Source organism: Mixophyes fleayi, chromosome 11, assembly GCF_038048845.1.
Source record: "Mixophyes fleayi isolate aMixFle1 chromosome 11, aMixFle1.hap1, whole genome shotgun sequence".
NCBI lineage: Eukaryota > Metazoa > Chordata > Amphibia > Anura > Limnodynastidae > Mixophyes > Mixophyes fleayi.
Window position 1 is genome coordinate 17411473 of NC_134412.1, and position 17045 is coordinate 17428517.

The 17045-nt window shown below is 44.0% G+C and overlaps 1 protein-coding gene across 1 annotated transcript; it reads right to left on the bottom strand.

Moving 5' to 3' along the window:
• Positions 1-4676: 4676 nt before the first annotated feature.
• Positions 4677-11648, bottom strand: LOC142107286 (cornifelin homolog). The gene is made up of 4 exons (XM_075190617.1): positions 11549-11648; positions 7681-7789; positions 7147-7283; positions 4677-5741 (listed from the first exon to the last, which is right to left on the bottom strand). The coding sequence occupies exons 2-4, from the start codon at positions 7781-7783 to the stop codon at positions 5652-5654; spliced, it is 330 nt and encodes a 109-aa protein (XP_075046718.1). The 5' UTR covers positions 7784-7789; positions 11549-11648; the 3' UTR covers positions 4677-5651.
• Between the last annotated feature and the right edge of the window lie 5397 nt (positions 11649-17045).

Sequence of the window (17045 nt, forward strand, 5' to 3'; positions counted from 1 at the left end):
TGCACATGCACAATTGCTGTAAGAAGAGAAGTGAAGAGGACCTGGAGGAGATCCGTGGACATTGCGTTCCGAAGAGGCGGGGTAAGTGTGATTTTTTTATCACAGAAACAGCAGTTTATCGGAACTGCTGTTTCTGTGCTGGGTTGTACAAAAATTTGAGAAATAGTTCAATCCTTATCATTGCGATAAGGATTGAAAACTATTCTTCACTTTGTGTGAATATTGATAAATGTGCCCCTTTGTCGCTCTGAGCCAGGGTCGCCAAGCTGGTTGAGAATCGCTCAGCCGCCTTGGCGAAATTTTAATGATAAATTGCGGCCATGACATATTTTTTATCACTGTAAAAAGCTGCAATAAAAATAACTCTATTAACCCCGCTTGTTCAGAAATAGATCCTTAAGTCTCTAGTTTCTAGAAAGTAAGGAATGAATTCCCTCTAGAGGGATTAGATTGGCTGGGGACAGAGTTAATGACAATTTCTTTTTAAGTCTCAGAAGAAATGCTGTTTACTTTCTCATACAGCAAACAATACGAATAATAAGTCACGTTACTCAGAAAACACTTCTCTTCCTTCCTCTGCCTCCCACACAGATTCCAACCACTGCTAGTGCTTATTATACGTCCATCTATGCGATATATACATATATATAGGACATAGGATACCTACTTCTTCCAAAGGACAATATTTGAATTGGAACTTGTTTATCTTCACAGAGTTACGCGCTGTACTATCTATTGTAATTATGTATATATAAATATCCTGCAATAAATGAACAAAGCATAGACATTTTTTTTACTGACAACGTAATGTTTTTTTACTGACACATTATTATTTTAATTCATTATTATGTTTTATTTTGTATTTTTTATTACATTTTTATTGTTTATTTATTTTATCCATTATTTATGTATTATAAATATGTATTATTATTATTATTAGAGATGTGCATTGACCCCTGTATTTTAGTTTTGATGTGATTTTGGTTCTAAAACGTATTTGTGTTTTGGTTTTGTTACAGTTTTTGCCCCCAAATCATGAAAGGTTTTGGTTTTGGATCTGGATTTAATTAAAACTTGAGAAAACTAGGTAAAATGGTGCGATTTTGAGCTGTTTTTACTCCTATATTGCTACTTATAGCAGTAACAGTCATTTACAGTCTATTTTCTAATGATCTCTTCACAACTGTTCAAATTTTCACCAATTTTGCCAAAGCAATGCTGCTGACCCTCTCCAATGTATCGCTACTGAGCCTCTCCAATGTATCGCTGCTGAGCCTCTCCAATGTATCGCTACTGAGCCTCTCCAATGTATCGCTGCTGAGCCTCTCCAATGTATCTCTGCTGACCCTCTCCAATGTATCGCTGCTGACCCTCTCCAATGTATCGCTGCTGAGCCTCTCCGGTGTATTGCTGCTGACCCTCTCCAATGTATCGCTGCTGACCCTCTCCAATGTATCGCTGCTGACCCTCTCCAATGTATCTCTGCTGAGCCTCTCCAATGTATCGCTGCTGAGCCTCTCCAATGTATCGCTGCTGACCCTCTCCAATGTATCTCTGCTGAGCCTCTCCAATGTATCGCTGCTGAGCCTCTCCAATGTATCTCTGCTGAGCCTCTCCAGTGTATTGCTGCTGACCCTCTCCAATGTATCGCTGCTGAGCCTCTCCAATGTATCGCTGCTGACCTTCTCCAATGTATCTCTGCTGACCCTCTCCAATGTATCTCTGCTGAGCCTCTCCAATGTATCTCTGCTGAGCCTCTCCAATGTATCGCTGCTGACCCTCACCAATGTATCTCTGCTGAGCCTCTCCAATGTATCGCTGCTGACCCTCACCAATGTATCTCTGCTGAGCCTCTCCAATGTATCGCTGCTGACCCTCTCCAATGTATCGCTGCTGACCCTCACCAATGTATCGCTGCTGACCCTCTCCAATGTATCTCTGCTGAGCCTCTCCAATGTATCTCTGCTGAGCCTCTCCAATGTATCGCTGCTGACCCTCTCCAATGTATCTCTGCTGCGCCTCTCCAGTGTATTGCTGCTGACGCTCTCCAATGTATCGCTGCTGAGCCTCTCCAATGTATCGCTGCTGTCCTTCTCCAATGTATCGCTGCTGACCCTCTCCAATGTATTGCTGCTGACCCTCTCCAATGTATCACTGCTGACCTTCTCCAATGTATCGCTGCTGACCTACTCCGATGTATCGCTGCTGACCCTCTCCAATGTATCGCTGCTGACCCTCTCCAATGTATTGCTGCTGACCCTCTCCAATGTATCACTGCTGACCTTCTCCAATGTATAGCTGCTGACCCTCTCCAATGTATCGCTGCTGACCTACTCCGATGTATTGCTGCTGACCCTCTCCAATTTCCCACACATGCTGCCTAATGTTAATGACAGAGTAGCGTGAGATCCTCCACTGCTAGAACTGCTTTGTGAGATGTACAGCTTTAGCAGCCCCCTTTCTGAGGAATTTGTTACATTCCACAGTACTCGATTGCCCCCAGGACATAGGCTTGTGTAATAGCAGTTGTTGATCTACTACCTGTGCACCTGTGGAGAGGACAGAATACAGTAGGAGGTAGTGAGCAACCAGTTTATATTAGCAGAACTCTGAGCCAGATAGGCAAGGGTTAATGTGGAGTGGTCTGGCACTTGTCTGATGGAGTGGACAGCTCACGGTAACAGATAGTGAGCAACCAGAATGTCTTTGGCAAAAGTCAGAGTCAGACAGGCTGGGATCCTTTGAGCAAGCCAGGGGCCAGGGCAGATAGAGATATATATGCAGATCGGTTTAACAAGCCAAGAGTCAGGAGTGGCGAAGAACAACAATCCGGGTCAAAAACTGATAGTAGACTAGGCCATCCCACTAGGTCAAGCAGGAACTGTCACCAGCATTGGTATGCTGCCAGAAAGAGGTTTATAAAGTCAGCAGCACCAATCAGAAACTGCAGGATGATTAGTTGCATGAGTATGGTAGGTCATTGCACACCTGAGGCTGCAAGACTGAGAACTGAATGAAGCTTGTAAATATTTGCCTAGGAATCAGCTGAATCAGTGAACTGCAGGAATGATCCTAAACATAGTAGTAGCAGTAACTGCACAGATGATAGATCAAACATACAGGAGATCTCCTATTTCTTAACACTGAACCGTTACGAGCCACGGCGGTGCCTAGCTGCCGCAACTCGCTGTGCCCGATCAGTTCGGCCCTTCCGTCTCCATGACAACTAGGACGTCACTTCCAGTTTTCCTCTCGGCCGTTGCTAGGGGAAAGGTCGGGACCAGGGCCATCTTAACAAAATTTTGGGACCCTGGGCAAAGCAGTGCATTGGGGCCCCTACCTACACACCCACTCACAGGAATACAAATGTAAATTATCGATAAAATTAAGTTATTTATTGATACCTGCAAAAAAGTCAGTGTTTAAACATTAAAAAAACATGCTGTACTACAGATATTAATCCACATAAAAATATATTACAATATCTTGCCAAGTGAAAAGAAAATATCCAACAATGCTAAAATGTTCACAATAATCACCAATTCAGTGCAACTCTTCCCATGCTGCTGTATTCAGCGGAGGAGGTTTCAAAGAGCTACATAGAGTCTCTTCACAGTTCTTCACAATCACTGTGGACGGAACTACATACCCATAACACTACTCCACATGCCATCAAAACTAAATGCCCCTTGCATGCCCATCTCTCCATATGCCCTTTACATCCACATCAACTGCTTTTGTCCCCCTTCATGTCTCTTCTATTTCACACACGGTGCCCTCCATTATGGTCCTGTCTGTTCTCCCTCATCAAGCAACTGGTCTGCCCCTGTATCAAACACTGTGCCCTCCATTATGCTCCTATTTGTCCCCTTCATCATGCTTCTGCCCCCCTACCCCTGCTCCGTGTCAGATACTGTGCCTCTGTGCTCCATTATTCTTCTATTTGCCCCCTTCATCATGTGCCTCTGGTCTCCCCCCCCCCCCTCTTGACAACTGAGACATAACTGCACCAGGGAGAAGCTTCAACACCATTCCTAAATTTTGCTCTATTAGAATCTTTGATAAGTTTATGAGTTTGAGGGCATCAAAGATTCCAACTTTTAGTTTTTCCATACTACAACTATCTACAAATCTATCTGAAGCAATCGCCATCTTTGTCCAAGGCCTTAACAATTTGTTTCATTAGTCCTAGCTTGATATGGAGTGGTGGGAGAATGAGTTTTTTCTGTCAACTAATTGACTTTATTCTTACTTGAAACCATCTGTATATACAAATTGTCACTACAACCACTCATATACAACTTGACTTATTTACACTAATTACATGTATACAAATATATTACATGGACGAGAAACAAGAATAACACAATAGACTACGCAAACCGCTCAACTGCCAACTGACTGCTGGTTGGGTGACCGTTCACTTACATACGGAGGGGGGGATATTCTAGAATGTTCGCAGAGGTAAATGTATCAATCTGCGCATTCCGCAAGTGTCCGTTATTCTGCGACATCTGAGATTTCTCTTGCGTTAACCCCTTGATAAATGATGTGAAAAGTGCACCTAAAAATTGTATGTACCCAAGTAGGTATCGCTCTCTGATAAAGATAAGCATATTAAAGATCCGGGAGATCTCTCTCTAATAACTAAGGTCAATCAGATTATTAGCCATATGTTTCATCAATTGTTTTATTATTGTTTTTTTTTTGTCTTACAAAAATATAATCCTAACATGCAAAACACAGAGGAAAATCAAAGCTGTCGACTACTGGTCTCTGCAATGTTACACATAGACATAGTGTTATGTGATTCTTTTGGAAATGAAAAGATTGTCATGTTTATATATCATAATAAATATCATTTAGGTAAGTGGATAATTGCAGGCAAGTGACAAGTTACATTAAGGAAACTGTAGATATATATATATATATGTATATACAAAGAGCACTTTATAGGTGTCTGATTATTCCAGGTCAATATTATTATAGCAGGAATGAGAGGATTGATGATCAGCAACTAGACATTTTGGGTCCCCCATATCAAATCTTTTTAAGGGTCCCCAAGGGTGGAAAATACATATACACATGAGGTTTTGGCAGGGAAAGTGGCCCCCCAAACTGCGGAGCCCATAGCTACCTTTATTGCAATGTTGTTTTAATTTTTTTAAGTCTTCCATCAATGTTTACACATACAATTATAACACATCCAATGTTCGCATGGTATCCAGCTGTTTCCTATGACGTTGCTGTCTATATGTGTTGGTCGGTGGTATCAGAGTCTATAACCTCTTCCCTTATATATTGAGTGTATGTGATGTTAAATACATTTGTGTCAAAAAAGACAAAAGTCTTATAGGAGCGATACCTTTATAGGCTAACCCAAGAAAAATGATTATTATATTTGCTAGCTTTCAGAGCACAGAGGCCTCTGTGATAATACATTTGTCTTTTTTGACACGAAAGTATTTAACATCACATAGATTTTTCTGGCTAACACGGTTCTGCAACAATAATAAAAAAAAATATTTTTTCCTTTATTGAGTGCAGAGATAATTCCAGGGTCTGTCTCCTTTCCAGTTTCTCTTCAAAATATAACAGTCCATTGATGCCTCGGAGGTCTCCAACTCAAAGGAAAGGTTGTATTGTGGTTTTCAGTTTCTGTGCTTCAACTCACGGGCCATCTGACATAGGGTGCAGGGGCCACAGAACGTGAGACACACGCAGTCATTGCAGATAGATCCCTAGAATGCAAAATAAGAGACTCCTTAGACATGGCAATAGAGAGACTGCTTAGACAGGGCATTAGAGAGACAGCTTAGACAGGGTGTTATAGAGACTGCTTAGACGTGGCATTAAAGAGACTGCTTAGACATGGCATTAGGGAGGTAGCTAAGACAGGGCTATAGAGAGTCTGCTTAGACATGGCATTAGAGAGACTACTAAGACAGGACATTAGAGAGACTGCTTAGACAGGGCATTAGAGAGACGGCTTAGACAGGACAATAGAGGGGAGACTTATAGAGGACATTTGAGAGACTGCCGAGACAAGACATTAGAGAGACTAATTAGACAGGGCATTGAGAGACTGCTCAGAGAGGGCATTAGAGAGACTGGATAGAGCATTAGACAGACTGGTTAGACGGGGCATTAGAGAGACTACTTAGACGGGGCATTAGAGAGACTACTTAGACAGGACATTAGAGGGGAGACTTAGAGAGGACATTAGAGAGATTGCTGAGACAGGGCATTAGAGAGACTGCTTAGACAGGGCATTAGAAAGACTGCTTAGGCAGGGGATAATAGAGACTGATTAGACAGGCCATTAGAGAGGCTGCTCAGACAGGGCATTAGAGAGGCTGCTTAGACATGACTTTAGGGAGACTGCTTAGACATGGCATTAGAGAGACTAATTAGACAGGGCATTAAGAGACTGCTCAGAGAGGGCATTAGAGCATTAGAGAGACTGGTTAGACGGGGCATTAGAGAGACTACTTAGACAGGTTTAGGGAGACTACTTAGACAAGACATTAGAGAGACTACTTAGACAGGGCATTAGAGAGACTGCTTAGACAGGGCATTAGAGAGACTGCTTAGACAGGGCTTTAGGGAGACTACTTAGACAAGCCATTAGAGAGACTACTTAGACAGGGCATTAAGAGACTGCTCAGAGAGGGCATTAGAGAGACTGGATAGAGAATTAGAGAGATTGCTTAGACATGGGTTGAGCCTGGTGTGTCAGCAGAGGAAATAAAAGTTCCCACAGCAATGAAAGGAAATATTAGCCAGCAGTGTAGTAGAGACTGTAGAAGAATATTTGTTAACATACACAATGTTATTTACCAATCTCAGTGTTTTTAGCAACAATTTAATTGCTACTTGTTTAGCGCTTATAAAATATAGTGATGTCACTCTTAAATGTGAATGATATGGAAATTTAGAGAGTGAAAAGCTGAACCTAATGAGTATTCCACCCGTAGAGCATGCATTGAGAGGCTGCTGTTCAGGGCAACCCAGCACAATGGATTTATAACAGCAATGCCAGATAGATCAGCTTATAAAAAACAGTGTCTGACACACTTTACATGAAGATGTTTTTGCACAGTCTGGAGATCTTGTTTAAGGACAGAGAGCTGTTAAACTCCTTACCGGGATGTGATGTCTTTCCCTGATGCCCGTACGCATTGCGAGCACAGTGCCCCCTAGGTAAGGCAAACAGCAGCACTCCCCATAGTCCGAAGCTACTTTGCATGCCAAGATGCAAGGAACAAATGCTCCACAAAGACCTAAAGGACACAAAAGATGTGGGGTAATTAAAAACAAACGTATATTTTGCTTAAACAGAAAAGTCAATATATATAAATATTATACAATGAAAGTGTTACACCAATTTTTCTTTTTTTTTTTAAAAAAAAAAGAAAGAGTGCCATTTACAATGGATAACGATAAAAATTCAGTGCCAGCATACATTGCTGTTATCAAATCATTATTATTATTTGTTTTGATTGACAGTCAGCGGCTTGGGACTGATTTCACAGAGTTATGGCAGGAAGCAGTGAGCAATTTTTTGGAGTAAGCGGAGCTTTTATGACAGTCCAGTATAGTCATAGTACAGACCACCCTCCAAAAGTCCAACGTTATTTTTATAATATATATTTTACAGCCTGTCTCTTTGTTACTTACAGATGCCCATGTCCTCGCAGCAGTCCATGACTTCAGAGTTCCACTGGCTGCTACTGGAGGTGTACTGCATCGCCTGGGGCTGATTGCTGATTGGATAAGACATGGCGATCTGCAACACAAGACATGAAAGCATAAGCCAATGGACACAAAGCCAGGTGTACCTGGACATAGTTGGCTACACGAGACGCTGTCTTAGTAGACCTTAGAGCAGTACAATTCCCATCATGTAATTTTTGGGGGGAATTTAATGTTCCTCCCTTACTTCTGGGAGATCCAGAGACAAGGTAAGTGGGCAGGGCTTGATGCAATTTGCATTAAACAATATAGGCGGGGCAATCTTGTGGTTAAGCCCCACCCAGCCCAGTAAACTCCAATGGCAGGGGAGTGGTGAAGCAACCAGATGCGGGGCCATGACACCATGGCCCCGCCCACCTTGCAGCGGATAAGATTTCCCCATAATTTGGGGGCTTCCTGGATCTTCCAGGATAGCAGCAAACTATGTTATAATACTGACAAATATACATTTAAATATGAGCTACCCTGTCGTATTATTATTATTAACGGGCCAATCACACGATAAATGACCATTAGATCTGATATCGCATGAGTGTGTCCGCTGCAACATCATGTTTTATCCTTCCAAAGCACATTGTATCGTTTGATTTAAATTTATAAACTGACTAAAAATCTCTATAAACGATGGAACGATGTTGTGCCGATTCTGCAGTGTGTTGGCACTGACGACCAGCAGTGTCCATAGATCTCTATGGATTGTGCAGAGTCACCATCTTTTCAGCCCATGGTTATGACAGATGAAGAGCACAGATGTGAAGGTAAATCATGTAAAACGTGTACAGTGTGTACACAGGAATTAGCTGATCGGGACTTTCAGTCGTTGGTAAAATCGTTAACGATATCACATAGGGAGACATTTTCTGTAGTGTGTACCCAGCCTAATACTGACAGGAATATCCATGAGAATCTTATAATGAGATACGCCTTAGAGAGAGGAGATCCTGGCTGAGATACAACATAAACTGTCCCTGCATTCCATTCAGGATAATTAGACAAGGGGCGGGGCCTACTCCATTGTTGCACATAATGGGAAACTGACTCACTGACATTTCAAATGATGACATCTTTCATTGTATCTATAAATAGCTGGCCACGGATTTGCATAATTGTTGGCCATGTGGTTAGTTTCCAATCAATTGAATAGACCTAACACTGGGTGTGACTCCGCCAATGATCATTCTCACGGATCGGATTTCATTGGGTGGGGTGAAAACTAAGGTCAGCCAAAAAAAACCCTTTAGTATATGTGTGAGATTGTCATTAATCCCAGATTAGGAGATGTGTCCAATTTGCCCTTCGATGTGTGGGGCCCAATTAGAGACATAGCTAGTTAATACCACCAGACCTGCAGACGTATGACGCTGCTCATTTGTCATAAGCATCAGCTGAAAGGATTTTGACTCTATAAACCCTATGGGGCTCCTGATTCGTGACTGCATACACACTGCAGGATTGGAAGGACGTCGGTTCATAGCTGAATGAGATTTATAATTCTGCTGAACAAACAAAACACACAATGGGGCCTTGGAACGACTACCGTTCATCGTCTAAGTGTACACACTAATGCCATATCAGGCTGAACGGTCGTTTATCGTGCGGTTGGCTGAAAACACTGTAGTGTGTACCCAGCCTTAGGTTGCAGGTGAAGGTACTATTAAATTAAGCACACGTACACTAGAGAAAGGCTAAACTATCCTGTGGTCTATAACACAAGCACACAGCGAATACACCGAGATACTAAGGGTGATACAGTGGCACAGTGGTCAGTATTGCGTGTGTGTGTGTGTGTGAGAATTAAGGCTGAAAGCTCCACAGGTGCTACATGAAAAAACAGTCAGTATTTAACTTATGTGCAAAACAGAATACTAATTTGCACCCCTTGCATTGTAACATGGTTTTGTCCAGGAGACTTAAATAAGAAGTTTCTTAAGTTAAGATCCTTAATGAATCAGGCCCCAGATCTCACCAATCATCTGACACAAGGTAAGATAAATCTCTCTCTCTGACAACCATCTCCCTGACAACCATTTACTTAATACAGAATTTATAATTAAATTCTCACGTTCTGTATTTGCCATTTATTTTTTCCACCTATAGACACCGGTCACAGGTGCTGAAAAATTAGTTAAAAAAATAAGAGAATTCACTATAGTTCCACATGAGGGAGCCGGGTTAAGAGACATGTCCTCCTCTGACATTAAGCTTAATGATTAACGTGTCAGTTAAAAATGTGTGTCCTAAGGATAGCAAAGAGCTGGATGAACTAAAAAACAACAACTCAAAGCTTGTGAGGAAACCAGAGTATCCATGTTCTTTGGAAGAAGTTGAAAAACCAGAGCAAATACCCTTTCTGATCTGCCCTAATGTTATCCCTGAATATATCTACAAGCATGCAGTAAGCATTCACAATCACAGCTGTGTATATTGTCTGTGACAGTGAATCTATTTATCTGTGTGCCACAAATCCACTTCTAAATCTCTGCGGAATACATATAATGTTTTTAAAATTATACTCTTTCATCAACCAGAGCAGAGATGCGGAGCAGAAGAAGACGATGGTGAAACGCTACAGGAATAACACATACTAAGGACAGAAGAGACATTACAGCGTGACGTGGAGGAACAGCGTGGATGGAAATTTTTAACTGTACTGAAGTTCTGTTTGTCTATCAATTGTTAACACCTTGTGGCTAATGTAATCCTGGCAGCCTGACCACACAGACGAGGGGAGTGAAGGCACAAATGTTTAATGCAAATAAATCACTATCCACAAGTACATTTCAGAGAGAAGGTAAACACTAAACAGATCAATACAGAGCTGGAATACAGATCTGGCTCGCAAATCTTTAAAAATATTGTTACTAGCAACTTGATTAAAACTAACATGACAAATGGTCATTTCTTACTTGGACAATATTTATGATATATGAAATTGTGTTCAGAAGTGAAAGAAGAAGCAGCATTGCAAGAAAAAAAGGGGCTTGAGGATTCCTATCGAGGGGAAGAGATGAGCGGAGATGCGGTAACATTTCACGCAAATAGAATGTTGCGGCAAAGGTGGGAAGTTACAATACAATACAATTTTGCAGTTCCGCTCTTGTTTCACCATTGGCGGAATAGCAATTTTGCGCTCTAGTCGTAAATTCACGTCTCGAAGTTCAGCTCTGTCATGTGGCCGGGGTATAAAAAGTTCCGGCGGAACAAAATACAATAGCAGAACCCCTTGCGGAGCGGAAAACGATCCCGTGCAGAACATAAGATTACATTCCCGACAGTAAGGAAATCTGTTACTGATGATACTGCAAATGGCCAAGAGAAAGATTTGGATATTTCAAAAATCTTCCCTAACTGCTCCCATTGTTTGGAAACCCCCCACGTCAAAATAGAGTTGCTACCATATGTGGAAAATGATACCTCTGTGACGTGTCGGCCCTATTAATAACAGTGGTAGAAAATCCCATTATTGTACCGACCACACCAGTAGGTTACAGACGAGGGGGAAACCTTATCCCCTAATGATCCAAGCAACACAGGAGGGACAGGATGAGGAGGTCAGAAATCCGTTTTATGTATCAAAAACATCCATGGTTCTAATTCTACCAACAGTCCTTGTGTATGGTTCCGAAACAAGGGGTGCAGTAACAATTAGGCAGGAATACACAGACCAAAATGAAAGAGAGAGAGACAGATAGAGTGGGAGAGAGAGAGAGACAGAGAGAAAGAGAGAGAGAGAGAGAGAGAGAGAGAGAGAGAGAGAGAGAGAGAGAGAATAGCCATAAGGGCTGACACTTACTTGTGTTGCAGATATGTCTAAGAGAAAGATGCTGTGTGACAAAACAGCCTAAGGTTTAGTATTTATACAGAACCACTGAGCCAAATCTGGGAGGATACAGGCAGGTAATGTGTGACATAAATTGACACCTCCCTCACCAACTTGTCATCTTTGTCCAATACACAATTGGTCACAATTCCCCAGTTCCTTTATCTATGTATTTTTTTTTTAACTACAACCTGCCACTCCCGTCTTCCCCATTGTCCCCTATGTACCTTGCCTCGCCCTAGATGAAGATTGCAAAATTCTGTTTGTTGGTCACAAGAAACCTGATGCTGTGCTTTCTATCCTAACACTCAAATAGGAATACATAAAACTCCTCGGGCAGTCTTGCAAAATATATATTTCTTGTTATTTTATTGTGCAATTTTTCGGCGACACTTTGACGTTTCCACATTTTATGATCAATTTTCATCCCTCAATCATTTTATGATCATTCTACTTGTTAGCTGTGTGTGAGGTCACTTTTGTTTAGTGTGAAATCCGTGGCACAGTCATCTTAAGGAACAGGAAGATTCAATTTCCCAACTCTTGTCAAAAAATATATTGCTGATTTACTTGTTCCAAACTGTTCACATGTTTAAAATGCAGTTTCGACTTGTATAGAGATAAAAATCCACAAATGATGATAAATATAGTTCAATGTGAGTTCAATGCTGCTATTCAAATGTAAATTTATATTGACATAGAATTCTTGGTGCGCCCTCCTTCTTGGGCCCCGTCGTTTGCGGATCCTCCCTCCCCCTTCCCCGCCCTCTCTAGCTGTGCATTGAGCGTACTGAGTTGCTGTGTTTACTGTACTGCGCTGTCTCCCATTGTATTGTGATTTTGTTTGTCTCTGTACGGCGCTGCGGATGCCTTGTGGCGCCTTATAAATAAATATTAATAATAATAATAATAATAATAATAATAATAATAATAATTCCACCCCTGTGCATCTGTGAAAGCGGCTTCAATGGGCACATGAGCGCCAGAACTGGACCATGGAGCAATGGAAGAAGGTGGTCTGGTCTGTTGGATCACGTTTTCTTTTACATCGTGCGGACGGCCGGGTGCGTGTGCGTCGTTTACCTGGGGAAGAGATGGCACCAGGATGCATTATGGGAAGAAGGCAAGCCCAGCGAAGGCAGTGCGATGCTCTGGACAATGTTCTGCTGGGAAACTTTTGGTCCTGGCATTCATGAGGATGTTACTTTGCAGACCAAGTACACCCCTTCATGGCAACGGTATTCCCTGATGGCAGTGGCCTCTTTCAGCAGGATAATGCGCTCTACCCCACTGCAAAAATTGTTCAGGAATTGTTTGAGGGACATGACAAAAAGATTAAGGTGTTGACTTGGCCTCCAAATTTCCCAGCTCTCAATCCGCATCTGTGGGATGTGCTGGAGAATCAAGTCCGAGCCATGGAGACCCCACCTCGCAGCTTACAGGACTTAAAGGATCTGCTGCTAACGTCTTGGTGCCAGATACCACAGGTCACCTTCAGAGGTCTTGCGGAGTCCATGCCTCGAGGGGACAGAGCTGCTTTAGCAACACAAGAGGGACCTACACAATGTTTAAGAGGTGTTTTTAATGTTGTGGCTGATCGGTGTATATGTGTACATGGTAATCTACTTATCTGGGACAGTGACTAAAGAACAGGAATCTCAGTAAATATTGCAGATTATTTAATGTGGTGAAATACTGAAGTAGTGTAATAATGCAGTTAACATGTATTATAGTGCTCTGATTTATTAGAAAAAAACATCCTTTGTGTCCAACGGTTTGCAAGATATCTTAAATATTGAACAGCATAGTTTTGAACAGGTTGGTTAGCACAGGAGTTAGTTACGTCATAACAATAAGCAGGATATACAGGCTAAACCTGTTCTTACTATATGTTGGTGTATTCACCTGGGACCTCTGTCACCATACAAGCAACAGGGGTCAAATTCACAGTACTGGGAGGTGTCATGTTACATCCTAAATTAAGGAGATTTTCATCTATAATAGTCAGAGCTTCGCACATTTGCAAGGGAAAAGGCCAGGAGGAGGGAGGAATGGGTGAGAGAGAGAAAGGGGTTGATACACCAAAGGCTACAGAGGGGGTTCTGATGACTGGGTTTTGGAGGGGTGGAAGGGAGACTGGGGAGATGGCATGGGTTGTCACGTATGTAAGTGGGGTTAGGGGTCCTGAGAATATAGCAGAGGTGAGGGAGAGTCCTGGGATCTGACATTGAAAACTTGGGACAGAGATGGCATGGGGTAAGACCTACCATGTGCCCACCTCCCGCGTATGTGGGGGTAACCTGCAGGTTGCAGATGGGACACTGGTGGGGGGAGGAGGCCGTCACCATGTGCTTGGGGGGAATCAGCAGTCACAGGAACAGTGATACCTGAGGCCTCATTAAGGTATTAGCTTAAAAAGGGGGTGGCTGAGGTTGCTCGCTGTAGGGTGCTCATGACAGTATTGGGGTAGAGAATCTCCCCTGAACAATGTGCTGAGGACGGAGGGGCCGCATGTGGGGGAGGGGTTACAGGGCCCCCCAGTGCATTGACGGGATGGGCAGATGGGGGTAAGGGATCCCCTCCTCTGCCTACCTAGTGCGCTAGGAATGCTCTGCACTGCTCCTAAAATCTGGAACACAGCTCAGGCGCCGGGGGATGACTCACAACCAGCTGCACCGGTTGGCAGAAGGGATGATAAAGTGGTTTATGAAATCTGGAGGGGAGACCTATGCGGATTATTTGGAGAGGCGGGGGCTGGGGTATGGTGGGTAAGTGGTACAGGCAGGGGGAATGAGAGGCCGCAGGTTAAACACAAGGGGCTGGGAGGGGGGAAAGAGGTGGACTGGAGTTTACACTGCTTGAAGAAAGAAAAGGAAACAAAGGGGGACAGGTAAAAGATGAGAAGGAAATGGAACAAAGGTAAATAAAAGCACAAATAGAGAAAAGAACAGCACAAGATACAAAGGCTATCCCAGTCTGGAGCAGCTACTTCATCCAAAAATGCGGAAAAGAAGAGACCCAGCAAGCACTGTGAAGGAATATATGGTGAAGACTATGACCCTTCCTGTGGATCCTATTGGCTGGATATGCAGTAAAACTTAACCCAAAATGGGTAAGTGCTTGACGGTACATAAACACATGATTTTAAGTACCTTTGGTTTATGGCTTCAGTTGTCATTAGCTTAAACTTAGCCCAAGGTACATATCCCATTATTGTAGCCACCAAAAGTCATGCTCTAATTCAGTGGCTCCCAAACTTTTGCAGTTCACGGCACCCTTAGAGTCTCCATAATTTTTTCAAGGCACCCCTCCAAAATAATTACCGAGCAGTCCTGTTTTATAAGTAGTTGGGGTAAGTATTCAGGTCAGGACAGAAATACTTATTTAGTTGTACACAAAATAATACACATAAATCCAAGGGAAAAGAAAAATGTTATATATTTTTTTCAGTTATATTTCTGTCAAAGAATAATTTACAGCTAACTCACACTGTGCCCTCCTTCATCTACATACTGTGCCCTCCTTCATCTCCACACTCTGTACCCTCCTTCATCTCCACACACTCTGTGCTCCCTGCATCCACACACTCTGTGCCCTCCATCTCCACACACTCTGTGCCCTCCATCTCCACACACTCTGTGCTCTCCATCTCCACACACTCTGTGCCCTCCATCTCCACACACTCTGTGCCCTCCTTCATCTCCACACACTCTGTGCCCTCCTTCATCCTCACACTCTGTGCCCTCCTTCATCCACACACTCTGTGCCCTCCATCTCCACACACTCTGTGCTCTCCATCTCCACACACTCTGTACCCTCCTTCATCTCCACACACTCTGTGCTCCCTGCATCCACACACTCTGTGCCTCCTTCATCCACACACTCTGTGCCCTCCATCTCCACACACTCTGTGCTCTCCATCTCCACACACTCTGTGCCCTCCTTCATCTCCACACACTCTGTGGCCTCCTTCATCCACACACTCTGTGCCCTCCTTCATCCACACACTCTGTGCCCTCCTTCATCCACATACTCTGTGCCCTCCATCTCCACACACTCTGTGCCCTCCTTCATCTCCACACACTCTGTGCCCTCCTTCATCCACATACTCTGTGCCCTCCTTCATCCACACACTCTGTGTCCTCCATCTCCACACACTCTGTGCTCTCCATCTCCACACACTCTGTGCCCTCCTTCATCTCCACACACTCTGTGGCCTCCTTCATCCACACACTCTGTGCCCTCCTTCATCCACACACTCTGTGGCCTCCTTCATCCACACACTCTGTGCCCTCCTTCATCCACACACTCTGTGCCTCCTTCATCCACACACTCTGTGCCCTCCATCTCCACACACTCTGTGCTCTCCTTCATCCACACACTCTGTGCCCTCCTTCATCTCCACACACTCTGTGCCCTCCTTCATCCACATACTCTGTGCCCTCCTTCATCCACACACTCTGTGTCCTCCATCTCCACACACTCTGTGCCCTCTCCATCATCCACACACTCTGTGCCCTCCTTCATCCACACACTCTGTGTCCTCCATCTCCACACACTCTGTGCCCTCTCCTTCATCCACACACTCTGTGCCCTCCTTCATCCACATACTCTGTGCCCTCCTTCATCCACACACTCTGTGTCCTCCATCTCCACATACTCTGTGCCCTCCTTCATCTCCACACACTCTGTGCTCCCTGCATCCACACACTCTGTGCCCTCTCCTTCATCCACACACTCTGTGCCCTCCTTCATCTCCACACACTGTGTGCCCTCCATCTCCACACACTCTGTGCTCCCTGCATCCACACACTCTGTGCCTCCTTCATCTACATACTGTGCCCTCCTTCATCTCCACACACTCTGTACCCTCCTTCATCTCCACACACTCTGTGCTCCCTGCATCCACACACTCTGTGCCCTCTCCTTCATCCACACACTCTGTGCCTCCTTCATCTACATACTGTGCCCTCCTTCATCTCCACACACTCTGTACCCTCCTTCATCTCCACACACTCTGTGCTCCCTGCATCCACACACTCTGTGCCCTCCTTCATCCACATACTCTGTGCCCTCCATCTCCACACACTCTGTGCCCTCCATCTCCACACACTCTGTGCTCCCTGCATCCACACACTCTGTGCCCTCTCCTTCATCCACACACTCTGTGCCTCCTTCATCTACATACTGTGCCCTCCTTCATCCACACACTCTGTGCCCTCCATCTCCACACACTCTGTGCTCCCTGCATCCACACACTCTGTGCCCTCTCCTTCATCCACACACTCTGTGCCTCCTTCATCTACATACTGTGCCCTCCTTCATCTCCACACACTCTGTACCCTCCTTCATCTCCACACACTCTGTGCTCCCTGCATCCACACACTCTGTGCCTCCTTCATCCACACACTCTGTGCCTCCTTCATCCACACACTCTGTGCCTCCTTCATCCACACACTCTGTGCCCTCC